General features: G+C 50.2%; 1 protein-coding gene and 1 pseudogene across 2 annotated transcripts; one reads left to right on the forward strand and one right to left on the reverse strand.

Moving 5' to 3' along the window:
• Nucleotides 1–26,806, forward strand: TRAIP (TRAF interacting protein). Its single transcript, XM_081245412.1, has 15 exons — nucleotides 1–194; nucleotides 7,146–7,203; nucleotides 7,679–7,762; nucleotides 10,159–10,198; nucleotides 10,804–10,931; nucleotides 12,153–12,247; nucleotides 12,748–12,861; nucleotides 13,621–13,708; nucleotides 14,461–14,550; nucleotides 14,998–15,086; nucleotides 23,001–23,156; nucleotides 25,385–25,433; nucleotides 25,707–25,856; nucleotides 25,964–26,014; nucleotides 26,236–26,806. Exons 1-15 carry the CDS (start codon nucleotides 97–99, stop codon nucleotides 26,359–26,361), a joined length of 1,416 nt encoding a protein of 471 aa, XP_081101538.1. The 5' UTR covers nucleotides 1–96; the 3' UTR covers nucleotides 26,362–26,806.
• On the reverse strand, nucleotides 1,753–1,941 carry LOC308623761 (small nuclear ribonucleoprotein G-like; annotated as a pseudogene). Its single transcript has one exon. The product of its transcript is annotated as a small nuclear ribonucleoprotein G-like (transcript).
• Nucleotides 26,807–27,110: the final 304 nt, after the last annotated feature.

Genomic DNA, 27,110 nt, shown 5'->3' on the forward strand with positions numbered 1-27,110 from the left:
GCCAAATTTGAAGCAAGCTGAGACGCGGAGGCACGGCCACGAAGCTGAACCCGTCGCGTTTTCCTTGGCTACCTTGGCCACTTGAGACCAGTCATCATGCCTATCCGTGCTCTGTGTACCATTTGCTCTGACTTCTTCGATCACTCCCGCGACGTGGCCGCCATTCACTGCGGCCACACTTTCCACTTGCAGTGGTGAGTGACTGCTCTGTTGGAGCTGGGCACTCGCCCCCGTACTGCTACAGGACTGTGGGGTGTCGGGCCTCCGGGCGACCCGACCCCGGAGCCCAGACTGGTGATGAGGACGGCATTAAACGGTGTCCCACGAGAGTTCCTGACCTGGGCAGAGGCGGGTTATGGCAGGCTTCCCGGAGGAGGTGACAGCTGAGCTGAGGTCGGGGGTACAGGATTGGCCTAATGAAGACGGAGTAGGGGTTTCTTTGATCGACTTGCAAAGAGATGCGATTTCAAAATTATTACCGCGGGCAGAAATGAACTTTCACCACATTAGCGAGCCCTTTTGTTTCTTCGAGACCTAGTAGACTACTGGCTACCCGATTTCTTGTGGTTTGTTTGATGGTTTGGAATGATTCTGTCCAGAGTCATCTCGTTGGTCAGACACTTCAGTGTATTCACTGACCCCAGCAAACCCAAGTTAACATCGAAGGGTAAGGAGGTGCTTTCTAATCAAGCCGTTCTGTTGAGTGTGCAGCTAGTGGGGAGATTCCTCTAGCAGCTGTGAACAGGCTGATTCCGAGCTCCTTTTTTAATTGTGGTGAAATATGCGTAACATAAAATTAACCATTTTTTCATTTTCCTTTTTTTTTACTATACACTATTTTATTATAGTAAAAAATATATAAGATAACATTGAACATTTTAACCTTTTTAAAACTTTTGCAAAAGTTTACTTAACAAAAAAGTTCAGTATGAAAATGTACACAACTTGATTTTTTTTTTTCCCTTTTCTCCACACCCTCTCCAGCATTTATTGTTTCTAGATTTCTTTTTTTTTTTTTAATTAGTTTCTGCTTTATAACAAAGTGAATCAGTCATACATATACATCTGTTCCCACATCCCTTCCCTCATTCATCTCCCTCCCTCCCACCCTCCCCATCCCACCCCTCCAGGCGGTCACAAAGCACCGAGCTGATCTCCCTGTGCTCTGCGGCTGCTTCCCACTATCTATCTACCTTACGTTTGGTAGTGTATATATGTCCATGCCTCTCTTTCGCTTTGTCACAGCTTACCCTTCCCCCTCCCCATATCCTCAAGTCCATTCTCAAGTAGGTCTGTGTCTTTATTCTCGTTTTGCCCCTAGGTTCTTCATGACATTTTTTTTTTAATTCCGTATATATGTGTTAGCATACGGTATTTGTCTTTCTCTTTCTGACTAACTTCACTCTGTATGACAGACTCTAGGTCTATCCACCTCATTACAAATAGCTCAGTTTCGTTTCTTTTTATGGCTGAGTAATATTCCATTGTATATATGTGCCACATCTTCTTTATCCATTCATCCGATGATGGACACTTAGGTTGTTTCCAGCTCCGGGCTATTGTGAATAGAGCTGCAATGAACATTTTGGTACATGTCTCTTTTTGAATTATGGTTTTCTCAGGGTATATGCCCAGTAGTGGGATTGCTGGGTCATATGGTACACAACTTGATTTTTATATCATAGTAAAACAGGCCCTTTGGAAAGGGAGCACGTGGGAACAATTGATTTCTCTGGTGAACACAGCCATTGTTTATACTTGTTCCAAAACTTCTAACATGCTACTCTTTCCTCATATTACCACCATTTCAGTATTGTTCTGTTGCCCAGTAGTTGCCATCTCCACACATTCACCTATCACAAGATTCATAAAGGGATCAAATTCCTGCAATATTCCTTGGACATGTCTGCCACCATTTAATTTCAATGATAACTTCTTCATAAAATTTTAAAATGTATCAGAAGGGTGTCTACTCAGTGAGCTCAAAGATGCCTTGCATTTTAACCATTTTTAAGTGTACAATTCGTGGCCTTAAGTACATTCACAACGTTGTGTAACCATCACCACTATCTATTTCCAAAACATTTCCATCATTCCAAACAGAGCACTGTATCCATTAAACAATAACTTTCCATTCTCCCCTTCCCACAGCCCATGGAAACCTCTATTTTACTTTCTGTCTCCTTGAATTTTTCTATTCTAGCTAACTCATATAAGTGGAATCGCACATTTGGTTCTTTCGAGTCTGGCTTATTTCACTAAGCGTAACGTTTTCAAGGTTCATCCATGTTGTAGCATGTTTCAGAATTTCATTTTTATGACTAACTAGTATTCATTATATGAAAATACCTCATTGTGTTTATCCCTTTGTCTGTTAATAGACATTGGGTTGTTTCTATGTTTCAGCTACTGTGAGTAATGTTACTATGAGCATTGGTGTACAGGTATCTGTTCACGTTCCTGCTTTCATTTCTTTTGGGTTATCCCCAGAGGTGGAATAGCTGGATCATACGGTAATTCTATATTTAATTTTTTGGGAAGCTACCTTACTGTTTTCCACATCAGCTGCACCATTTTACATCCCCAGCAACAATGCACAAGCGTTGCAGTTTCTCCACATCCTTGCCAAAACTTATTTTCTGTTTTGTTTTTTTTCCATAATGGCTATCCTAATGGGTGTCTTCTCTTTTATTGTGTGTGTTTAAAGCTATCAGATTCCCTCTTAGCACTGCTTTTGCTGTATTACACAGTTTTGGTATGTTTTCATTTTCATTAATCTCATGGTATTTTCTAATTTCCCTTGTGATTTCTTCTTTGACCCATTGGTTGTCTAAGAGTGTGTTGTTTAATTTCCACACATTTGTGAATTTTCCATTTTTCTTCTGTTATTGATTTTTAGTTTCATTCTATTTTGATCAGAAAAGATACTTCGTGCGATTTCAGCCTTTTAAAATTTAAGATTTGTTTTGTGGCCCAACATATGACCTTCCTAGAGTTCCACGTGCACTTGAGAAAAATGTGTGTTCTGCTGTTGTTGGGGGGAGTATATGTCTGTTAGGTCTATTTGGTTTAAAGAGTTGTTCAAGTCCTCTATTTCCATATTGATTATCTGTATGATTGTTCTATCCATTATTGAAATTGTGGGGCACTGACATCTCCAACTTTTTAAATAATTTTTTTAATTTTATTTATTGTTTTGGCTGCATTGGGTCTTCGTTGCTGCGTTCAGGCTTTCTCTAGTTGTGGCGAGTGGGGGGGCTACTCTTTTTTGCGGTGTGGTGCACGGGCTTCAGTAGTTGTGGCTCGTGGGCTCTAGAGTGCGGGCTCAGTAGTTGTGGCACACGGGCTTAGTTGCTCCGCAGCATGTGGGATCTTCCCGGACCAGGGATTGAACCCTTGTCCCCTGCACTGGAAGGCGGATTCTTAACCATTGAGCCACCAGGGAAGTCCCAACACCTCCAACTTTTATTGGAGAACTTTTTGTTTCTCCCTTCAATTCTGTACAATTTTCTTCCATGTATATATTTCATATATATTTTGTTAGGTGCATATATATTTATAATTGTTATGTCTTGTCGGACTGAACCTTTTATCAATATGTAAAGTCGTTCTTTGTCTCTTGTAAACGTTTTTGACTTAAAGTCTATTTTGTCTGACAATAATATAGTTACCTCAATTCTCTTTATTTATTTATTTATTTTTTTGCGGTATGCGGGCCTCTCACTGTTGCGGCCTCTCCCATTGCGGAGCACAGGCTCCGGACGCGCAGGCTCAGCAGCCATGGCTCACAGGCCCAGCCTCTCCGCGGCATGTGGGATCTTCCCGGACCGGGGCACGATCCCGTGTCCCCCGCGTTGGCAGGCAGACTCTCAACCACTGCGCCACCAGGGAAGCCCTCAATTCTCTTTTTGTTACTATTTTTATTCTGCTTGAGATTCATAGGTTTCTTTAACTTGTGGAACAATTACTTTAATCAGTTCTGGGAAATTATCAGCCATTATCTCTTCATGTATTGCCTCTATTCCATTATCTCTTTTCTTTCTATGTTAGTTTTTCATTTCTGCTATAACAGATTACAACTAACTTAGTGGCTTAAAAAACACAGATTTATTATTTTATAATTCTGGAGGTCAGAAGTCCAAAATGGGTCTTGCTTGGTTAAAATCAAGATGGAAGTGGGGCTGTGCCTTCTTTGGCTCATGGCCCATTTCTCCATCTTCAAAGTCAGCAGTGTTACATCTTCAGCTCTCTCTGTATGACTCCAATACTCCTGTCGCACTTACAGGGACCCTTGTGATTACATGGGACACACCTGGATAATCTGCCCAACTCCTTAACTTAATCACATCTGCAAAATTACTCTTGTCATATAAGGTAACATATTCACAGGTTTCAGAGATTAGGACGTACACTTCTTGAGGGGAGGACATTATTCTACCTAACACTTTCTTTCTGGAATTCCTAGTTATATGTATGCTAGACCTTCTCTCAGTATCTTTAATATCTCTTATCATTTCTCATGTATTTTCCATCTTTCTAATTCTTGGTGTTTCCTCTAACCTATCTTTCAATATACCAGTTCTTCAACTGTGTCTAAACTGCTATTAAACTCATCCATTGAATTCTTAATTTTGGCCCTTTTTTCAGTTTTAGAATTTCTGTTTGGTCCTTATTAAATTCTGATATGTCACCTTTTATTTTCGAATTCTCTGCTGATATTTTCTTTCTTTTTTCCTTTAATTTAAAATATTTATTTATTTATTTATTTATTTATGGCTGCGCTGGGTCTTCGTTGATGCGTGTGGGTTTTCTCTAGTTGTGGCAAGCGGGGGCTACTCTTTGTTGCGGTGCACGGGCTTCTCGTTGCAGTGGCTTCTCTTGTTGTGGAGCACTGGTTCTAGGCGCACGGGCTTCAGTAGTTGTGGCTCACGGGCTCTAGAGCGCAGGCTCAGTAGTTGTGGAGCATGAGCTTAGTTGCTCCGCGGCATGTGGGATCTTCCCGGACCAGGGATCGAACCCGTGTCCCCTGCATTGGCAGGCGGATTCTTATCCACTGCGCCACCAGGGAAGCCCTCTGCTGATATTTTCAATCTTAATTTTTATTTATTCAGCATAATGTGTTTATTATGGTCTGTGAAAATCCGAATATCTTAAGTCTTTGTGGATATGTTCTGGTTTGCACTATGTAGTGCTTTTTTCCTTGTATAACTGTTTACTTTAAAAAAATTTATTGAAATACAGGGACTTCCCTGGTGGTGCAGTGATTAAGAATCCGCCCGCCAATGCAGGGGACGTGGGTTCCATCCCTGGTCCGGGAAGATCCCACATGCCGCGGAGCAACTAGGTCCGTGTGCCACAACTACTGAGCCTGCGCTTCAGAGCCCGCGAGCCACAACTCCTGAAGCCCGGGCATCTAGAGCCCGTGCTCTGCAACAAGAGGAGCCACCGCGGTGAGAAGCCCATGCACCGTGACGAAGAGTAGCCCCCGCTCACCGCAACTAGAGAAAGCCCGTGCACAGCAACAAAGACCCAACACAGCCAAAAATAAATAAAATAAATAAATAAATAAATAAAACCTTTAAAAGTACAAATATAATAAGTGTGTAGCTTGCAGAATTTTCACAAACTGAACACGCCCTTGCAACCAGAATTCAGAACAAGAAACTAGACATCAGCACTCCAGAAACCTCCTCCTGAGACAGGCTGGGACCTGGGACACTGCCAGAGAGCTTGCACTTGCACCTAGCCAAACCTCTCCTCAAGCAACAGAATACAGAGAAACTATAGGGGACTAAAAATAGCTACATGTGTGCAGCAGCTGGGGCAAATTACAAACAAAAAGTACAAAAAGGCCCAAACCCAGCTGTCGCTTCTGAAGTGCCTGGAGCAAAAGCAGGGTACTGTGCATGACCCCTGCACACAGCACCACCAAAGGGGTGGGCAGACTACCTAAGCCACCCCTGTGGCTCAATCTGCTGACCCGCCCCCTACACTCACCCCATGTAAGGAACCAGCTCCCCCGCTACCCCACAGTGAGCAAGCAAGGGCACCTGTTGCTTGTTTTTGCTCCCTCAGGTGCAACACAAGTCCCAGTAAAGCCTTGCCTGAATTTCTCCTCTGGCCTCTTATCAGTTTCTATTGATTAAAGAGTCCAGCGACCCAGGTCGGTGCACTCTTTCAGTTACTCCCACCTGCCCGCCTTTCCCCCACACATAAGGATAGCCACTGTCTTGACTTCCAGCAACATAGATGAGTTTTGCCTACTTTTTTACTTTATGTAAATGGAGTTATACACAATATACCTTTTTTTGTATCTGGCTTCTCTTCCTCAATATTATATTTATGTAATTCATCCGTAATTTGTTCTTAGTTGTAGACTCATTTGTTCTCATTGCTGTGTAGTATTCCATTGTGCATTGTTAGCTTTGTATTATAGGTATTTGAAAAATTATTTATAGAAAAAAAATTGAGGCCTAGGATTATGGTATCATCTTCCTGAAATGACTCTGTTTCTCCCTGGTCCCTGGGGGTGGGATTGTTTACCAGTAGGAGACTATGTTTTGTTTTTGTTTCTGTTTTGACTATGCTGCACAGCCTGTGGGATCTTAGTTCCCCCACCAGGGATTGAACCCAGGCCCTTGGCAAAAGCACAGAGTCCTAACCCCTGGACTGCCAGGGAATTCCCTAGCAGGAGACTATTTTAATTAAAGTTTAAAGCAGATGGTGCATAGCTGGGCTGTGTTTTGCTTTTACTGCTACTTGCTTTTACCTCTAGTTTATCCTTAATTTGAAAGTGTACCCCTTTGGAGCCCCAGCTTACAATCCCCATCTCTGAGGGAGTCTGGCTTTGACTGTTGACCCCCCCACGCCCCGCTCCAAGCCTAGAACGTTGACAAAATTGCAGCTCAGGGGTAGGGAAATCCAAGCCAACAGGGCGCAAAAAAGGGCCAGTTGGTTGGAGTGCTTGTACCAGTCAGGCCTTGTGGGATATACCGTCATGGCCTGTGGTGCTGCCCTCCTGGGTAGGCAGGCGTTGGGTCGAGGAGGAGCAGGACAGGCGCTGTTCTGATCGGGGTGGCTACCTGGCCTGTATGTCTCGCTCCAAGCCATGGCTCACAAGTCTGTTTTTCTGTTTCTCATTCCAGCCTAATTCAGTGGTTCGAGACAGCACCAAGTCGGACCTGCCCGCAGTGCCGAATCCAGGTGAGGGTGGTAGGATGAAAACACCTCAGCTGAAGACAGCTCCTTGCCAGGGAGCAGGAATGAGGAAAGATCTCTGAAGCTAAGCAATGTCTTTGACCTATTTGGACCCTCATGGTTTGAGGCTGGTCGAGCCTCACTTGTGCCCAAGGATAGCAGGCGATGGACTCATTGCCTGGGCCAATCTTCACCTGGGTAGATTTGGTCTCCTTCCCTGCCTTTCCCCTGCAATGCCCAGCACCTAGAGTTGGGGTTTCTTTTGAGCAGTTACCACATGGGTCTGCAGTGAAATAACTTCAGTAACCACCAAGCTAGTGGCACAAGCTTGGGCCACCTACAGGGTTACAGAGGTCCTCTCACTCCAAGGGATGTGCTGTGAAAGGTTAGGCCTGAGATGGGCTAGGCTGAATGTACACCCTTGTCCTCCTTGCCCATGACCCAGCTGTGCAGTCATACTGTATCTTGTTCTTTCATTCAGGTCGGTAAAAGAACCATTATCAATAAGCTCTTCTTTGACCTTGCCCAGGAGGAGGAGAGTGTCTTAGATGCAGAATACTTAAAGGTACCCAGAATTTATCTCATTCTACTGAACCCCAAGCCCTCTGAGAGTTCACTTTCTGCTCCTACCCAGGGAGAGTACCTCGAGTATGGAGATGGAGTTCTGGAGGGAAGACTTGGTAGAGATTTCAAGGCAGAGGCTGAGAGAACAGAGGACAAGTGATGATGCTACAGTCATTGGAGAAATACGCTGTTAGTGGGGAGGGGGGCCACTTGACTGTGAGCCCTCCCCTGGGGATTTCAGAGCAATTCTGACCGTAGTTCAGAGTGCCTCTCCTGAAGTTCCCTCACCTCGCAAAGGGTCTACAACCATCTTTTTAGTCCTCAGCCAGGGAATATGTGTGAACCTACTGTTCACAAACCTGCCTGTGCTTCAAAACTGCCTGGGGAACTTGGTATATATCCAGGTGCCTGAGTCTTTCTCAGAGCAGGAATGGAGGGCAGAGCCCCTGGAATCAAGATGTGCAGCCAGGATAGAAACCCACACTGCAGGGGAGGATGGGTGGATTCCCTCCTACACTTATACTGCTTCCCCTCCAATTGTACAGTTTAGCTTTCTTTGTGCACAAAGGGATTGGATTAGCAGAAACCTCTCAAAGAAGTGGGATTGGGGTTCGCAAGTGAACCTGGACTCTGAGGGTTAATTTGCTGGTCATCTGTCAGATCAGGATTCATTTGGCCCTGGTCCCAGGGTGCTGTGATGTCCTTGGAACCTCACTGCTTCAAGAACGTGGAACTTTTATGCTTAACGCTAACATGTTCATCGTCATGGTAACTGCTCCCAATTTTAAGCCATGTCCTCCCTGTGATAAAGGCAACAAAGGCAGTTTCATTTCTTTCTGGCCTTCTGAGCCAGATCTAGGAGACAGGGAGGCAAAATCTTGAGTAGTTTGGAGCAAGGGCTTGGAAGGCACCCTGCTTGGGTGTGGAAGGAGCCAGGGGACTAGCGGTAGCTTTGGGCTGGCAGCCATTCTCAGGCAGCCCGTGTGTGCCCTTCTCTACCCACCACTTCCACCCCAGATGTCCGGCCTATTTGACCAGCTCAGCCACCAAGAGCTCCTGCCCCAGAGTCCTGGGTAGAGAGTTTGACAACAGGGACTTATCCATGCACTGGGGCTAGGCCTTAGTATTGGTCACATGTGATATTCTGATTCTTTTTTTTTTTCTAAACTTATTTTATTTTATTTATTTATTATTTTTGGCTGCGTTGGGTCTTTGTTGCTGCGTGAGGGCTTTTCTCTAGTTGCATTGAGCGGGGGCTACTCTTCGTTGCGGTGCACGGGCTTCTCATTGTGGTGGCTTCTCTTGTTGAGGAGCACAGGCTCTAGGCACATGGGCATCAGTAGTTGGGGCTCGTGGGCTCTAGAGCGCAGGCTCAGTAGTCATGGCTTGCCAGTTCTAGAGCACAGGCTCAGTAGTTGTGGCGCACGGGCTTAGTTGCTCCACAGCATGGATCATCCCGGACCAGGGCTCGAACCCGTGTCCCCTGCATTGACAGGCAGATTCTTAGCCACTGCGCCACTAGGGAAGCCCAATATTGTGAGTCTTGCATTGACCTGGGAAGGGTAATCTGGAAGAGGATTTTTCTGGATTGCATCTAGCTACCACCATGGACCCTAGGCCAAGCCTTTCAGGTCTGCTGAGCCTGGTTTTCCTGCTTATGGAGTAGGCATGTCTCTTGCCCACAGGGGTGTTGAGTACATGGGACTCCTGAATGGGAGCTGGGCTCAGTTCTGCTTCAGCCTCTCAGTGGTTCTGTGGCAGTGGCTTCGGAACATATGCACGCACTTTGAGAGGCCCATTTGACCCTCACAACAGTCTGGTTAGAGCCTAGAGGTTTCATCCAGGGGTGCAAAGTTGTCCTGGTTCACCTACCTATTGGATTCTGGGGCTGGAAGACTCATGGTGCACAGAGCCAGCTTAGAGCTTGGAGAGGGGCAGACCATGAAGCAGGCAGGACCCAGAGTGGAGGGAAGCAGTGGTGGCCCAAGGTGCTTGGACATCCCAGTTCTGTGTCCCCAGTGAGTGCAGCTAATGCCAGAGAGGGTTAAGGCCAGCACAGGTCCAAGGAAGCGATGGAAGCCTCTGCCATGAGACTGACTGCACAGGCGTAGCTCCACTTCTTTTGCCCCTGTTATGCCTCTTTTCCTGTCCTAGGGTCTTGTACCTGAGATTATTTTCGTCCACTTTACCTACTTTTTAAAAAGGCACACAGAGATAAAGCAAGGTTTCTCTCTCCATTGTTGACTTAGCTTGGCCTTGAGGTGCGTAGGGTTCATGCTTCCCTGGGCCCATAGGCCTCCTTGTCCCCTCCTGGGGCTCCCCACAAGCCTTATGGGAGGCTGAGTGGAGGCCAGCTCTGATGCCTTCTTGCTGCTTATTGTGGGTATTGCCTTGCAGAATGAACTGGATAATACCAGAGCCCTGCTTTCCCAGAAAGGTGAGTTCCCAAGGGGCCTTGGGAAGACCCTGACTTGGGTAGTGGAGGGAGAGGCCCTGGGAGGAAGGCCTCCAACCTTCTGGCAGAGCCAGGGGCTCTCCCTGCTTCATATGTCCAAGAGTCCTATCAGCTCTTGTGATTGGCAGAAAAGAAAAGGAAAGGGAGGTGACCGAAGCTGTCCACCTAGATCAGGTGAGCCTCTTCTCTTTGTCTGAGGCTGCTTGCCTAGGACCCGGGCTGGGAGGGGGCTATCTGATAGGACAAAGTATTTGTAGGTGAGGGTTCCACTGCCAAATTTGGCAGGAACTTGTTTGGGTTCTGGGATGATGAATTAACTGGACCCACAGGAGCACGGAGCAGTGAAATCTTTACTCAAGTAGTTCCAAGCATCAGAAAGAGGGTCTCATTCCCTGAAGGAAGAGACTCTGGCTGGGCGTCCCTGGTTTGGTGTCTGCCAGAGAGAGAACCGGGCCACCCAACTTTCTGGCCTGAGACTTGTTCCTCACCTGGCTCTGGGGTGGTGTGCTGGAGCCCAAAGGCCCAGGTTCTCATACTACAGTGTGGACGGGCCTCTCCTCTCCCTCCATTCCCCACCCTTGCTCCAGAGAAGGAAAAACGAGACAGCCAGCTCATCATTGACACTCTGCGGGACACGCTGGAAGAACGCAACGCCACTGTTGAATCCCTGCAGAAGGCCTTAGACAAGGCTGAGATGCTGTGCTCCACCCTCAAGGTGGGTCCCCAGGCCTTGTGGACACAGATTGCTGGGGAGATACAGTTTTAGTCCTGGACTCATCACTCTGGGCTTCTCTTTTGGTTCTGCCTTGGTCAATACCTTGGTTTGTGCAATTGTAAAATGGAGGCAAATCCCATCTTCCCCAGGCTTCCCATGCTGTACCCATCCAGCCCATGAGAAAAGCGTCGTATTGCCTGCACTTATGGATTTTGTACTAGGTAGTTTCGAGAGGTGAGGCCTGCCCAGTGCTTCATGGAGGGGCTGCTCAGCCAAGACCTCAGTGAGGCTGGGCCGTGTTTCCAAACGTGGTTTGTACTCCACTGACAAAGCCAGCCTGAAGAACCTTCCATTAGCACTCTAGTCCTTGGCTGGGCTGCTCTCTGGAGCCAGATCAAGCAGCATCCCAGGGGCCTTTGAAGTCGGCTGTGCTGAGCTGACCGGGCAGATCAAAGCCTGCAGAGCACATGGCTCTAGACCCAAATGAATTTTGTATCAGCCTGGGTTGGTGAGCCTCTTGCTCTCCAAGGGGCATGAGGTGATTGATTTGAATCCACAATTGATATTCTGGCCTCGTAGGAAGGAGCAGTCCTTGCTGGATGCCATTTGAAAGGGAAAGGGAGCCATCCTTGTGAACAGATAGGGCCCCAGGGTGTTCATTGTTTCTGTCTCTGCTTCGTGGCTGGCCTGGATCACGTGGCCTGGCCAGTGGGAAGGAAGGAGTGAACCAGCACCTGGCTGCAGAGCAGGAGTCTGCTGGCAGTCCCAGGTCAGAGATGAAGTGGCCAGGTACTGAGGGCAGCCTGGCCAGCTGCCTCTGGCTCAGCTCTCCTACCCCGGCAACTGTCCATGGGTCTAGATGGTGGATAGCACAGCCTGGATTTGTGCTCCAGGCTTCTTCAGCTTCCTGCACAGCAGGCCACAGGACCCTGGCAGCCCCCAGCAGGCCTATAGATCCTGGGAGTGGGCTGTGCCTATGGTAAGACATATCTCAGGAGGAAGCAAGCAGGGAGGTGAGGAAGCAGCTGGCCTAGGGCCTCTTAGCAGAAAAAGCACAAGCCAGAGTGGGGCCCAGGAGCCTTACCTCCTGGGGGTTGGAGCATATGCTTATCAGCATTTTCAAAAGCATACAGTTCTAGGGTAGTGTTCTCCCAATGACTTTAACCTTGGCCCCTGGGAGCCTCCAAGCAACAGATATGTAGGGGTACGTTTGCTCTTCAGAAGCAGATGAAGTACTTGGAACAGCAGCAGGATGAGACCAAACAAGCACGGGAGGAGGCCCGCCGGCTCCGGAACAAGATGAAGACCATGGAGCGGTGAGCTTGGATCTGGGGCCTGCCCTGTGCCCTTGCACCTAGGGCCCTCTGGGGCACAGCTCTCAGGACTGCAGCAGGGGCTGACTCACCTCTGTAGCTTGACTCTCCATAGGCCATGGGGAGCTCAGGCCAGCTGAGTATGGGCACAGGTCTTACTCAGCCTCTGTGGGCTCCTCTACTTTCCATGGGGGCTCTTGCCACACTCCTCCCTGTCCCTGTTGCCTGTGGCCAAATGACCTGGCAGGGCTTTTGTTCCAGGAACCTCTCTCTGGGGATCCCTGACCTGAGGCTCTCTGTCAACACCCCTTCTTCCTCAGCAGCATCGCTGCAGCTGTGCTTAGCTCTGCTGTGGGGCCTTTCTTTGGACAGACCTGCCTGCTGAAGCATCCTAGCAGCTCAGGCTGTCACCATAGCAACGGCAGCAAAGGGAAGCAGAGCTGCACTGGGTATCTACCCATCAGCCTCCAGATTTTAAATGCCGTGGGCTGGGTGTTTTTCAGGATTGAGCTCCTACTCCAGAGTCAGCGGCCCGAGGTGGAGGAGATGATCCGAGACATGGGTGTGGGACAGTCAGCGGTGGAGCAGTTGGCTGTGTACTGCGTGTCCCTCAAGAAGTGTGTACTCTGGCCCCTCTATCCAAGCCCAGGAGCTAAGCCATGGCACCCCAGCCATGCCTCTCCGTCTGTTGCCCATCTCTTGTAAAGCACAGCAGGTGGAGTTAAGGGGCAGGCTCTGGAGCCATGCTGCCTCAGTTTGAACCCTCACCCCTTTCACCATGTGGCCAGGAGCCAATTTCTTAACCTCTCTGATCCTCAGCTTCCTGAATGGAGGTAATAATAACTTGCCTCACAGGATTATTGAGAGAATTGAGTGTGAATTATAAGTGTTATTTCTAAAGACGTTGGCACAGCTTTCTGAGCCATGAGCCCCATCATGATAATCTGGAGCCTGTTTCCCATCAGCACTGTTACTGACCCTGCCTGGCTTGCATCAGAAACTCAGCTCAGATGTTCACTACAATGGGTGTGAGGTGGGAGAAAAGGGACCACTTGGCTGACAGGCATGGAGGATCCCAGATGCCTCGTGTAGGGGTCAGGTGGTGTAGGGGGCCTCGTAGTGGGACCGGGGCTTCCTGTGCACCCTCTCAAATCGCCAGTGCCTGCGGGCAGGCAGGGAACAGAGACTCACCAGCTCTCCTTGCATTGGGCTCCGGACCCTCCACAGCACCACCTGGTCCCCTCTGGGCTCAGGTGTCAGAGTAGGAATGAGAAGGGCTGAGGGCTTGGGCTGGTCTTTGTGTTTGGTTGGTGCTGTGGCTCAGTCTGACCAGCAGGTGTCTGGTGCTGACATGTCTTTCCATGGCCCCTTTGTAGAGAGTATGAGAATCTAAAAGAGGTGCGGAAGGCCTCAGGGGAGCTAGCCGACAAACTGAAGAAGGACTTGTTTTCTTCCAGAAACAAGGTAATTCAGTGGGGAGCTGACAGTGAGGGGAGAGGTGGCTGTCCTTTTGTCATGCTCATGTGTGTCTCCTAAGCAAGGCCATGGGGCAGTTGGATGACTCACAGAGGCTGGTTTCTGATCCTTACTGGGCATTGACTCTGGCTACATGGCTTGTCCAGTTAGCGTGGCAGATCAGGCAGGTATCCCCCCAGCCTCTGCACACTTCTGTTCCCCTCTGCTCTTCTGGGTACCTCTCAGCTGGCTGGAGCACACAGGTCCCAAATGTGACAGCTTCAGGAGCCTGTTTTTTGTTCCAGGCCCAGAGTAGGAGGCCTCTTGTTTTGGGGTATTTTTTGTTTTGTTTTATTTTGTTTGTTTGTGTTTTTTGGCCATGCCGCTCGGCTTGTGGGATCTCAGTTCCCCAGCCAGAGACTGAACCTGGGCCATGGCAGTGAAAGCCTGGAATCCTAACCACTAGACCACCAGGGGACACCCAGTAGAAGGCATCTTGGAACCTGATTCAGTCAGCACAGCAGTTTTTATTTCTGGGCATGGTGCGTCCATGGGCAAGGGTGTAGGAAGTAGCCCTTGCTCCTGGGCAGCTCCAGATGGACATTGCCGGCCTAAGGTCCAGCCCCATGGAGCTAGGGTCTCCCTCCCGTGTTCCCAGCTCTTCTGGACGCCGGGCTACCACGAGCTGGTGTAGCAGCAGGTGCGGGCAGGGCACATGGGCACCCCTTGGTTCATCCTTTTCTCCTTACACTTTCTTGTAGTTGCAGACAGTCTACTCTGAACTGGACGAGGCCAAGTTGGAGCTGAGGTCGGCCCAGAAGGACTTACAGAGTGCTGACAAGGAAATTGCAGTGAGGGACATCTCTGGCCAGGCGGGAACGAGGGGTGGCTTATGTGCCCTCCAAGAACAGGGCTGGCTAGTTCTGCCCGCGAAACTTCGCACCAGTCAGTGGTGGTGGCTCTGGGATCCCTGCATCCTCCTGGGTCAGGGTGGGTCAGGACATGTGCCTTGGCCCTTGGTCTGGAGCCGGGGCCGCCTCAGCAGAGGACAGAGAGCACCTGGGTCTTCCTCACAGTCTGTCCTGTGCCTACATCCTTGAGACCACCAGAGTAGGGGCTTCACCAGAGAGGGGTTCTGAGGTCGGGTGGTCCTGGCCTCCTGAGCCTGATATTTGGGTTTCAGGCCTTGTTCTGTTCCCAATGGGCTTGCCTTTCGTGTGTGGTGCTCAGTCCTTGGCAGTCCCTCTGGACTTGGTGCCTCAGCATCTCTTTCACTCTCTTCTCTTTCCTTCCCCAAGAGCCTGAGAAAAAAGCTAACGATGCTGCAGGAAACCCTGAACCTGCCACCAGTGGACAGTGAGACTGTCAACCGCCTGGTTTTAGAGAGGTTTGTTGACCCTCTGGGGTGGTGCAAGGGCTATAGGCTGGAGGAGCTCCCTGGTAAGGGTGTCCTCACTCCTCCTGGCTTTGTGTGAGTGGGTGGCCCATGTGGGCCTGAAGGCTGTGGACCCCCTGCCCTGGGAGACAGCCAAGATTTAGCTGGAAAGCAGCTTTGAGGTAGATTCTGGGCTCTGACAAGGAGAGGCCAGGGGAGGCCAGAAAGGACCTAGGGCTGGTCAGAGAAAGGGCAGGAGCACCAGCTCAGGGCATCCTGTTTATGGAATGGCTCACCTAATGTATCCGTCTGCCCCAGGTTCTGAAACAACCACGGAAATACTGTTAACTCTCTTCTGGTTCCAGGAATATGCACATTAAAGCTGCCAGCAGAGGGAGCCAGAGGCAGAGGGATGGGTGTCCTCCTCCCGAGTGGTCCACAGAAGCCAATGGGCTGAGAGGGTCCTCAGGGCAATCTCCTGCCTAGCAGCCCTCCTGATGGTCCAGACAGAAAACACAACCCAGCAGCCCAGCCACTTTTTTTTTCCTGAGCCACACGGCATGCAGGATCTTAGTTCCCCAATCAGGGATCGAACCCATGCCCCCTGCGTTGGTAGCACGGATCCTTAACCACTGGACCACCAGCGTAATCCCCAACGACTTTTTTTTTTTTTTTTTTTGGCTGCGTTGGGTCTTCATTATGGTGCATGGGTTTCTCATTGCGGTGGCTTCTATTGTTGCAGAGCATGGTCTCTAGGTGCGTGGGCTTCAGTAGTTATGGCGCGCAGGTTCAGTAGTGGCTCACGGGCTTAGTTGCTCCACGGCATGTGGGATCTTCCCGGACCAGGGCTCGAACCCGTGTGCCCTGTATTGGCAGGCAGGTTCTTAACCACTGCGCCACCAGGGAAGCCCCCCAGCCACTTTTATTTGAGCCATTTTTCTTTTTTTAAAATTTAACTATTTATTTATTTAGGCTGCGCAGGGTCTTAGTTGCAGCGTGAGGGATCTTTAGTTGTGGCATGCAGGCTGTTATTTGCAGTGTGTGGACTTCTTAGTTGCGGCATACCTGTAGGATCTAGTTCCCCGACCAGGGATCGAACCCGGGCCCCCTGCATTGGGAGTGTGGCATCTTACCCACTAGACCATCAGGGAAGTCCCTCTGAGCCACGTTTCAAAGTTGGAAAATCATTATGCTCTCTCTTCCCCACATCCGCTCAGTTGCTAGAGCCTGCCCATCTAACTTCTGTGGTGCCTTCCTGACCCTTTTCCTTGCTCCCACCTCCGTGTGAGGCTTGTGACCCATCGTCCCACTCCTCCCCACTGTCCTGTATAGCAGCCCCAGGGCATCATGCCACTCCCTTGCCAAACATCTCCCAGGATGCTTGGCACTGGCCTCAGGCACTCAGGGAGCTGGCCTTGTGGGCTGCGGTGGATATTCAGGCTTCAGCCAAATCACACTGCCCAATGCAGCAGAACACCCCTTGCCTTCCTGCTCCTATGCCCTCCTGTGTTTCCGCTCTTCTCCACACTGAAGTGTCAGCTGCCCTGCGGAGCCTTCCCTAGTCTCCTCAGCAGAAATAAGCTCACTGTCCTCTGCACAGGTAGCACTTCTTATTCAGATGCCCTCAGCTGCTAGGGTCCACAGAGGTGCTCTAGAGGCTTTCTGGCGCCTGGTCTACCCACTGTGTACACACTCGGCTGTGAGTAGACCAGGAGCTGCCTCCTAATCTGTGTCCCCACCATCAGTTTCCTCACACACACGCTCCTTCCCCCACACCATAGTACCCGGTCAGCGTCTGAGGTGGGCAGTGAATGCATGCAAGCCAGTTTCCTCTCATTCTCCTACCTTTCATTCCTCAATCTTTCTCTTTCCTTTCATACTTCAGGTCCTCCAGTGTTTCTTTTTTTTTTTAATTATTTAATTTATTTTTGGCTGCGTTGGGTCTTCGTTGCTGCACGCGGGCTTTCTCTAGTTGTGAGCGGGGGCTACTCCTCGTTGTGGTGCGCTGGCTTCTCGTTGCAGTGGCTTCTCTTGTTGTGAAGCATGGGCTCTAGGTGTGCTGGCTTCAGTAGTTGTGGCTCGTGGGCTCAGTAGTTGTGGTGCACGAGCTTAGTTGCTCTGCGGCATGTGGCATCTTCCTGGACCAGGGCTTGAACCCGTGTCCCCTGCATTGGCAGGCAGATTCTTAACCACTGTGTCTCAAGGGAAGCCCCTTCCAGTGTGTCTTTATGGAACCAGGGCTGCCTGCCTGCCCCAGTTTAGGTCTGAGGGCTGTGGAAGTGTGATGGGCACGTGACTCTGTGAGGTCCAGCCTGTGGCTGATTTTGACAAACTAAGCTCTGTTTCTGGTCCCTCCTACCTACTCTACCCTCAGAGCCCATCAGCCCAGCCACCTTGGACGCCCCAGGTAACATGAAGGCTCTGTCAGGAGCTTGGCAGGTATAGTACCCACCCTCAGGGAGCTGTTAGTCTCAGTGACGATCTCATGTAGATAGACCTTTAGAACCCAAACTGGGTCAAGGCAGAAAGTAAAAATGCTTTTTTTTAGGATATCACTCAAGGCTGCTGTCTGCAAGCTCCCCATCATGCTCCCTCCACTCTCTATTCCATGGGCCTTGGTGTTTCCACACACTTGTCATCTGTGTCTGGCGTCCACAGTAAGGGGGAGCACAAGCACAGAGGCTTCCTCTAGGTGCCCAGGGACTTTCCATTCCTGCTTTCGCTTACTTTCTTTTTATTTATTTGTTTGGTTGGTTAGTTGATTGCACTGGGTTTTTTTTTTTTTTTTTTTTTCGGTACGCGGGCCTCACTGTTGTGGCCTCTCCCGTTGCGGAGCACAGGCTTCAGACGCGCAGGCCCAGCGGCCATGGCTCACAGGCCCAGCCGCTCTGTGGCACGTGGGATCCTCCCGGACCGGGGCACGAACCCGCGTCCCCTGCATCGGCAGGCGGACTCTCAACCACTGCACCACCAGGGAAGCCCTGCACTGGGTCTTAGTTGCAACAGGCAGGCCCCTTAGTTGCAGCTTGCATGCTCCTTAGTTGTGGCACGTGGGCTCCTTAGTTGCGGCAGGTGAGCTCCATCGTTGTGGCATGCAAACGCTTAGTTGTGGTATGCATGTGGGATCTAGTTCCCAGACCAGGGATCGAACCTGGGCCCCCTGCATTGGGAGCTTGGAGTCTTATCCACTGCGCCACCAGGGAAGTCCCAATTTCCTTCCTTTTTAAGGCTGAATCAGCAATCGCATTTTAAATTTGCACACATTCTTTCTTGCTCACTGAATGCATCCTTGGCAAAATATGCTACCCCTTGTTTTATGGTCTAGCACTTTCATTTCTGTCAGGGCCAGTGTTTGCACATCATGGCCTTTCTCTTGGACTTCCCTCTCATGCTTGGGGGTCCTTGGCTGCCTGTGGCCCTCTGAGGAGGAGTAACAGAAAGGTGTCCTGGGAACCCAACCTTTATGGGCAGGGATTGGGGGAATGTGCAGTCACCTGGTATCATGTCTGAACATAGGTGCAGGGGGATTTGCCATCAGGTCCAGTACTGGCTGCCCTAAGATCCCGTGGATGGTTTGCAGGTGACTTTAGTAAAGGCCCTTCTCATTCTTGGCCCCAGGTACCAGGCTGACTTCCTGGTGCGCACTCCCCGATGTAGGGAGGGGTGGCACCAAGCTTGCACCTTCCATCAGTACCCCCATTTTCAGGCTTGTTTAATGCATCTGTAAATCCAGGTCTTCCGCGTTCCTCCCTTGCATCCGTAGCCCTCTCCTGGTGGGTTCTGGCTATTGTGTAAGTCTCCTATCCCCTGGCCATGCTCTCTCCCAGATTTTTGTGGAAATCTATGGGTACTGATGATGGCTGCCCATTCCATTTGTTGCAGTAGGGTTATCCTTCACTCCTGTCATTTTAGGGAGGCCTCAGGAGGTAGCTATCACCCCCAACCACAGAGGAGGTGTTTGGAAGACCTCTCCCATGGACCCCAAGAGCCCCTGACCTCCAAGCTGAAGGGAGTTGGGGAGGCCTTTGCTTAGGGTAGGCCTGCCGGTTGCCATGAGTTCATGGAGGACACACTGACTAACTCCCGTGCCACACAGGTAATAGGTCTGCCCAGGGCCTTGGTTGAGTTTTGGAAAGAGGGGTGTCTTGCCCCAATTCCACAGTCCTCTGGCATGAAGCCCTGTATGTTGGCCATGGGTGACTATCCCAAAGATGATGGTATCACCCAGGAGGACCTAAAGCCAGGCCCTCAACCAGTTGGGGGGTGTATGTGGCCACTGAGCTCTAGACTCTTCCACCTTGTCAGACAGACAGAAGGTGGGAAGGAAAGAAAGACCATTGGCAGGAAGAAAAACAGGGTTCGAGCTTATAAAAGAAGAAGGATTTACCAGGAAGTGTCTGAGGGAACAAGAAATGTGTTCATATGAGCCAGATGGTATGCAGGAGTGCGGGAGGCACTGAGAGAACCTCCTGAGTCTTGAATTTAGTGTTGGGGATGGCCAGGAGGTGTGAGTGAAAAAGATTGGCTTGGCTTGAACCAAGGCTGAGCACATGCCATGAACACCACTGGGCAAGGTCTGAGGCAATGGCAGCAGGAAGTCCTACCCTGAGCCACCTGGAGGGCAAAATGGCTCTCATAGTCAGACCCTGCCTGCCTCCTGAGTGCACCTCTCCTACCCTGGACCTGGACTTGCTGAGGTTGGTAAATAGTGGCAGAGTAACAGATCTTACAGAAGATTGGCATGGGGCTTCCCTGGTGGCGCAGTGGTTAAGAATCCTCCTGCCGGGACTTCCCTGGTGGTCCAGTGGTTAAGACTCCACACTCCCAACGGAGGGGGCATGTGTTCGATCCCTGGTTGGGGAACTAAGATCCCACATGCCACACAGCATGGCCAAAAGAAAAAAAAAAAAATCCTCCTGCCAATGCAGGGGACACGGGTTCAAGCCCTGGTCTAGGAAGATCCCACACGCTGCGGAGCAGCTAAGCCGTGCGCCACAACTACTGAGCCTGCGCTCTAGAGCCTGCGAGCCACAACTACTAAAGCTCGCATGCCACAACTATTGAGCCTATGCTCTAGAGCCCCTGAGCCACAACTACTGAAGCCCACGTGCCTAGAGCCTGTGCTCCACAAGAGAAGCCACCGCAGTGAGAAGCCCGAGCACTGCAATGAAGAGTAGCCTCTGCTCACCACAACTAAAGAAAGCCTGCGAGCAACAACAAAGACTCAATGCAGCCAAAAATAAAAATAAATTTAAAAAAATTATTTTAAAAAAAGCAAAAAAAAGATTGGCATGAGTGGTCCTGACTGCTGCTTTATGCTGTACTTCCCAGAGGGGGAAGCAAAGCAACGCATGGAGTCGGGCTGAGGTGGTCTATGCAGCCTTTGCTTCCACCTACAGGCAAGGAAAGGGTAGAGCTTCCAGGGGTCTGGCCAGGGAAAGAAAGAGTCCAAGCTTCCCAGATTGCTTACCTACCCAAGTCAGTGCAGGTAGTTCCTTTCCTCTGATCTGCACACCCCATCTGGCTCCTGGCCAGAGACTAATACAGCACAGCTCATCCCTCTGTCCCTGAGTAGTGAGAGTAGGGCTGTGGGCAGCTCTGAAAGGCTCCCGAGGGAAACAGTGTTCTTGGGGCTTCCCCTGCTACTCCCCGGAGTTCTCTGATCACAGGAGCTGGGGAGCCCCACCAGGTCTGGATGGGCTAGAAAAAATCCTGTTGGCTTAAATTTTCTAATAGAATTATACCCCTCCCCCATTAAAAAAAGTAAAAACACATTGTTGAGAATTTGGAAAATATGGACTTATACCAGAGGTAGTCACCATTGACCAGTGGTATATTCCCTTCAAGTCCTTTTTCTCTGTATGTGGTAGAGTGGGGGATGTGTGTGCACAAGTCATGTGATTTTACTATATATAGAGTTTTCTTTGTTTTTTTTCCCCCAATTTTATTGTGGTAAAATATACATAACATAAAATTTACCAACTTTTTTTTTTTTTTTTTTGGCTGCATCCAGTTTAGTTGCGGCACGTGGGATCTTTGCGGCATGCGGAATCTTTCGCTGTGGCACGCGGGCTTCTCTCTAGTTGTGGCGTGCGGGTTTTCTCTCTCTAGTTGAGGCACGCAGGCTCAGTAGTTGTGGCGCATGGGCTTAGTTGCCCCGCGGCATGTGGGATCTTAATTCCCCGACCAGGGATCGAACCCGTGTCCCCTGCATTGGAAGGCAGATTCTTTACCCCTGGACCACTGGGGAAGTCCCTTACCAACATTTTTAAGTGTATAGTTCAGTGGTATTAAAGATGTTCATAAGGTTGTGCAACCATGACCAACATCCATCCCCCGAATTTTTGTCTTGTAAAACTTAAATTCTATACTCATTAAACAGTAACTCCCCATTTCCTCCCCCTCCCCCTCAGCCCCTGGCAGCCACCATTCTCCTTTCTGTCTCTATGGTCTTGACTACTCCAAATACCTCATGTAAGTAGAATCATACAGTCTTTTTGTGACTGGCTTCTTTCAGTTGGCATAATGTCCTCAGGGTTCATTCATGTTGTAGAATTTCCTTTTTAAAGCTGAATATTCCATTGTATGTATATACCACATTTTGCTCATGCATTCTTTTGTAGATGGACTCTTGGGTTGCTTCCACCTTTTGGCTATTGTGGATAATGCTACTGTAAACACGGATATACAAATATCTCTTTGAGATCCTGCTTCCAGTTCTTTTGCACATACACCCAGAAATGGAATGCCTATATCACTTGATAATTCTAGTTTTAATTGTTTGAGGAACCGTCTTTCTATTTTCCACAGTGATTTAATCACTTTACATTCCCATCAACAGTGCACAGGGTTCCAATTTCAGAACATCCTCACCAACAGTTATTTTCTGTTTTTTTTTTTTTATAGTAGCCATCCTAATGAGTGTGAGGGGTGTCTCTTGTAGTTTTGATTTGCATTTCCCTAATGATTAGTGGTATTGGGGGTCTTTTCATGTCTTCATTGGCCATTTGTTTGGGGGGGTGGTTTCTTTGGGCCATGCTGCAGCTTGTGGGGATCTCAGTTCCCAGACCAGGGATTAAACCCGGGCCACAGCAGTGAAAGCCCAGAGTCCTAAACATTAGGCCATCAGGGAACTCCCCTTTATTGGCCACTTATAAATCATCTTAGGAGGAATGTCTGTTCAAGTCCTTTGCCTATTTTCGATTGGGTTATTTGCTTTTTTATTGTTGGGTTTTAGAAGTTCTCTATATATTCTGGATTTTAATCCGTTAACAGATAGATGATTTGCAAATATTTTCTCCCATTCTGTGGATTGCCCTTTTACTCTATTGATAGTATCTTTTGATGTGAAAAATTTTTAATTTTTGTGAAGTCTAATTTTTCTGTTTTTTCTTTTGTTGACTATAGAGTTTTGTATTGCTTTTTAAATTTAACATATGAGCACTTTCCCATGTTATTAAGTTTACTCTCTAGAAACGCTACTTTAATGTGTATATCATATTCAAGCTATGAAAGTACCAGCCCCCTAGGGGAGTCATTTTGACAGTTTCTAATATTGTGCCATTTGTCATAATACGTAGCACTGGAAGGGACATCCCTCTACTTCAGTCTGTGGTCACCTCTCTGACAGGATCCTTGCACTGCATTCTGAGAAATGAGGCTACGTGAACAAAAGGCCTTTTAGTTGTACATTTGGGTTTTGTGTGAGTTTTTGCTTGCTTCCTTCCATGTCTTCCAGACTTCCACTGTGTGAAGGACTGAGCCAAGTGGTTTTTTCTGTAGAGATTTGGGCTTCCTTGCAGGATGGCTCTAAACCAGGTGTGGGCTCCAGGCCCCTGGAGCTGAGCCATCTCTGATGCTTGAGGGGCTTTTGTCCTTCTGGGCTGCCACTGTGGTCTTGATTAACCAGGCCATCTCTGCCTATAGCCCAGCTCCTGTGGAGATTCTGAACCTGAAGCTTCACCGGCCAGCCTTCGGCGATGATATTGACCTCAATGCCACCTTTAATGTGGATACTCCCCCAGCCCAGCCCTCCAGCACCCAGCATGGCCATGCCAAGAGGCTCTTCCCAGAGAAGGCACAGTAAGTGGTAGTCCCTGGCCCTTCCACAGCCTGGAGGGAGGATGGCTAAGAGATCTCTGCAGGTCCTGCCCTAATAGCTCTGAGTGGCTGACAGGGTAGTGAGGGTCACCTGGGCTTGGCCATGGCCATGGCTTTGGTTCCAGCTACCTTTCTGCCCTCTCCTGAGTACTCAATCTGTACAAAGCCCTTCTCTTGCTTGTCTCATTAATCTTCACAGTCACCCTTCAAGCAAAGTTGGGGATGTGAATTAGAGAGAACACGGGGGTCCCAGTAGGGGCAGGTCTGGGCTGATGCTGTTGGGAGGCAGGGTGCTCCCAGTACCTTGAATGGGCTCGCTGGAGTCTTAAGTCAAGGACTCTGAACTTCCTCTTCCATTGTGTGCGCCACAGGCTCATGCTTGAGGCAGGACCATATCAGACCATGGAGCCCAGAGCCCTACCACTTAAGGAGGTAGCCCACAGGGGCAGACATGAAAAGCTGTGAGGAGCTGCAGTGGGATAGGTGGGACCTGCACTAGCGGTGCAGTGGGACTGGGAGTGGGGAGGCTGTCTCCTTGGCCAGGCAGGCCACTAGTTCATCATGGAGACAAGAGCTACTCCTGTACATCCATGTAGGTGTACGCTGCTCAGGTAAGGGAGTCGGGCTGAGCAAGTTTTTTCTCAGTCAAAGACTTTGGACATGAGAGAAAGAAATTGAGATGTTAGGCAGTGGAGGTAGAGGAGGCCCAGGGAGAGGACAAAAGGGAAAGCCAGCTGGATTATCCACCCCTCCCCAGACTCAGGGGCGGAGACACCAATGCTGTATAGGGCCAGGCCTGGTAGCAGTGAGAAACAAACCTAGAGCATGTGGGCTACAGTCAGAGGGCCTATCAGTGCCTGCTCGATACTCTGGCTTCCTCTAGTTGCCTCTTTAGCTATAAAGGTTGAAAGTGGGCACCTGGGGCCTGCAGGCTACCATACCTTTTAGAGACATTTCTCCCATCTTCAGTGCCTGTGAGGGAGGTGAGTGAGCCCAGCCTCCCCAGAACCAGACTTGCAAGTGGAGCAAGAGGAGATTCTTCCCATGGTCATCATGTGGCATCACCACAGGCTATGGGGGCAGGAACAGTGGGGTTCAGTATCTGCAGGCCCTGATCCTGCCCCTGTCCTTGTGGTTTTGAGAATCCACAGGGTCAGCCTTAGGTCACCATTCTCCCACTCTTCTGGGAAGATATGAGAAGAGGGTATCCAGGTGCTAGGGTCCCCAGGAGTTGGATGGAAACACTGTGTCCAGGTCTGGAACTAGGAGTGGCAGACCAGGGCCTGGGGCTGTGATCTGTTCTGCCCCAGACCCTCCCTGCACAGATTTATCTAGGGAGATGGCCTAACCCTGTGTTCTGAGAGTACTTTATGGGCTCTCTAACTTACTGAGGGTCCTCTGGAGGTGGTGGCCCCTCTCTGGGCAGATGGGGCTAGGCCTGAGCTCATTTTCAGGGCATGAGTGGCCTTCCTTCTGTGGGTAGTGAATTTGTTGGGCTCCCCAGCCCCACGTACAGCCCAGGATGCAGTGAGGTGACTGAGGGCCCATCATTCCAATGGTGAGCATTCCAGTGGAATTGGTTTGTCCCTGAGTGGAAGCCACAAGATTGGAATATGGCCCAACCTCCCCTGCTTCTACCACTCTGGTGGCTGTGGCTATCCAGCTGTTCACAGACCTGCTCTTGGGGTGGGGATTACTGAGGTGCCTTGCCCAGCACGCAGCCATGCCACACGGTGGCTCCCCAAGGGGAATGTGCTGAGCCTGGTTCGCCTGCCCCCCCTTTTAAAACTATATTTGTTTGTTTGTTTGTTTGTTTATGGCTGCGTTGTGTCTTTGCTGAACGGGGGTCTTTCTCTAGTTGCGGCGAGCGGGGGCTACTCTTCCTTGCAGTGCACGGGCTTCTCCTTGTGGTGGCTTCTCTTGTTGCAGAGCAGGGGCTCTAGGCATGTGGGCCTCAGTAGTTGTAGCTCACAGGCTCTAGAGCACAGGCTCAGTAGTTGTGGCTCACGGGCTCTAGAGCACAGACTCAGTAGTTGTGGCGCACGGGCTTAGTTCCTCCGTGGCATGTGGGATCTTTCCGCACCAGGGCTCGAACCCGTGTCCCCTGCATTGGCAGGCGGATGCCTAACCACTGTGCCACCAGGGAAGTCCCTCACCTGCCCCTTATGTTTTGCTCACCTGCCTCTTGTCTTCACGTTTCGCTCTTGCAGTTCTCCCGTTCAGGACGTTCTCAAGAAGATGCCCAAAGGCCCCAAGCAGGTAAGGCTTCCCAGAAGAAACTCAGGCAATCACCCTCCAACTCTGGCCCGGACTGAGCATGAATCTGGCCTTCTGAGAGGTCAGGGTCTTGCTAGAGCCCTCTCACCCCTGGAGGACTGAAGCACTTTGGAGCCACCCTGGGAACCCTACTCACTGCCCTTCCTGCCTCCTGGTGAGGCATCAGAGATCCTGATTCTGTTCCAACACACCTCCTACCCTCCTCGTTTGCTGCCATCCGGCTTATCAAGCCTGGCTCTGGGGTCTCTTCTGCAGGAGTCCCAGCTCTTGCTGGGTGGCCAGCGCTGTCTGGGAGAGCCTGATGAGGAGCTGGCTGGTGCCTTCCCTGTCTTCATCCGGAATGCTGTCCTGGGCCACAAACAGACCAAGGAGACCAGGGCAGAGCCCTGTCACAGCACAGATGCAGTGAGTGTGGTTTCCTACAAGTGGCAAGTGCCAGCCTCCTTGGGGGTGGGGCTGGGTGGCCAGCCCCCTAGCCCATTAGCCTGGCCCACTCACCTCTTCTGCTTTAGGTAAGGACTGGCTTCGATGGACTTGGAGGCCGGACAAAATTCATCCAGCCTGTATCCTTGTTCTGTAGCATTGGGCTGAGCTGAGCTGTGGCGCCCACATCATCCCTCACCTGTACCCCCAGACCCCAGCCCACCGGTGGCTGCAGCCCCAGGTGTGCAGAGCCAGACCTTACTCAGTATAGCAGGGCTGCCCACCACCAAGTCTGAGCCTTTTCTGCCCTGCATTCCATTCCAGTCCCCTCTTTAGGCCTCTTCCTTGACATTTCCTTCAGACTGACAGGACTATGATCCGCTCACTGCCCGTTAAACCAAAGCCCAAGGCCAGCGCTAAGCAGAGACTGGGGTCCAGGACAGGGCTCCCTCCCCACCAGGCCAAGCTGCGCACCTTCCCGTGGTAGTGAGAACAGTGAGTCTGATCAGTGGCCAGATACATGCCTCTGACTTATAGGCCGAGGACTGCTGACTGGCTTGGCAGATGGTTTAGGGGGCATGGCCCCTCTTCTAGGACCAGCCCTGAGGACAAGGATAAACAAGAAGATGGGGGTGAAGGTGAGGCCCAGAAACTGTGCTTTTCCTGCACACACGCCCTGCCCCACCCCACCCCCATCATACTGGGTCTCCCTGTGAGAGCTGATGTGATGAGCTCACTGTTCCCGCCAGCAGGGCTTGCTCCTTATTCCAGGCTCCCATTTATAGCCATGATCAGATGTGGCTGGGCTGATTCTGGTCCTCCAGACCAGGGTTTTTTGTTGACTGTAAGGACCAAAGTGCTTGAGGCTTCTCAGGCAGCCTCAGCCTGCCCAAGCTTCTGCCTGTCTCTGACTTGCTGTTGGCCTGGGCCAAGCAGGGCGGGGAATGGGGGATGGTGGTAGGGAGAGGAGGGGGGCCAGATTTCTTTGTGAAATAAAAAAGATAGAGTCTTTTCTTCCTGACTCTGGGAGTGTAAATTTGCCCTCACTTTGGAGAACTGTCTGGCATCATTTTCTAAAGCGGGACCTTCACCTAGACCCAGACCCAGCAGCTTCACCCTTAGGCATTTGCCCTCTCATAGGGCACAGGGAGACTAGCAAGAGTGACATCACCTGAGCTTTGTCCACAGTCTCTAACCTGGGCACAGTGCAAAGGCCATAAGCAGGAAAGCAAATGG

This window comes from Mesoplodon bidens (genome assembly GCF_964165515.1).
Source record: "Mesoplodon bidens genome assembly, chromosome: 10".
Lineage (NCBI taxonomy): Eukaryota > Metazoa > Chordata > Mammalia > Artiodactyla > Ziphiidae > Mesoplodon > Mesoplodon bidens.

Excerpts from the sequence above, each read along its gene's own strand:
- TRAIP (XM_081245412.1), top strand. The coding sequence starts at position 97 with ATGCCTATCCGTGCTCTGTGTACCATTTGCTCTGACTTCTTCGATCAC. Across the intron at positions 15,087-23,000 it reads AACCGCCTGGTTTTAGAGAG|CCCAGCTCCTGTGGAGATTC; the intron begins GTTTGTTGACCC and ends CTCTGCCTATAG. Across the intron at positions 25,434-25,706 it reads TGCCCAAAGGCCCCAAGCAG|GAGTCCCAGCTCTTGCTGGG; the intron begins GTAAGGCTTCCC and ends TCTCTTCTGCAG.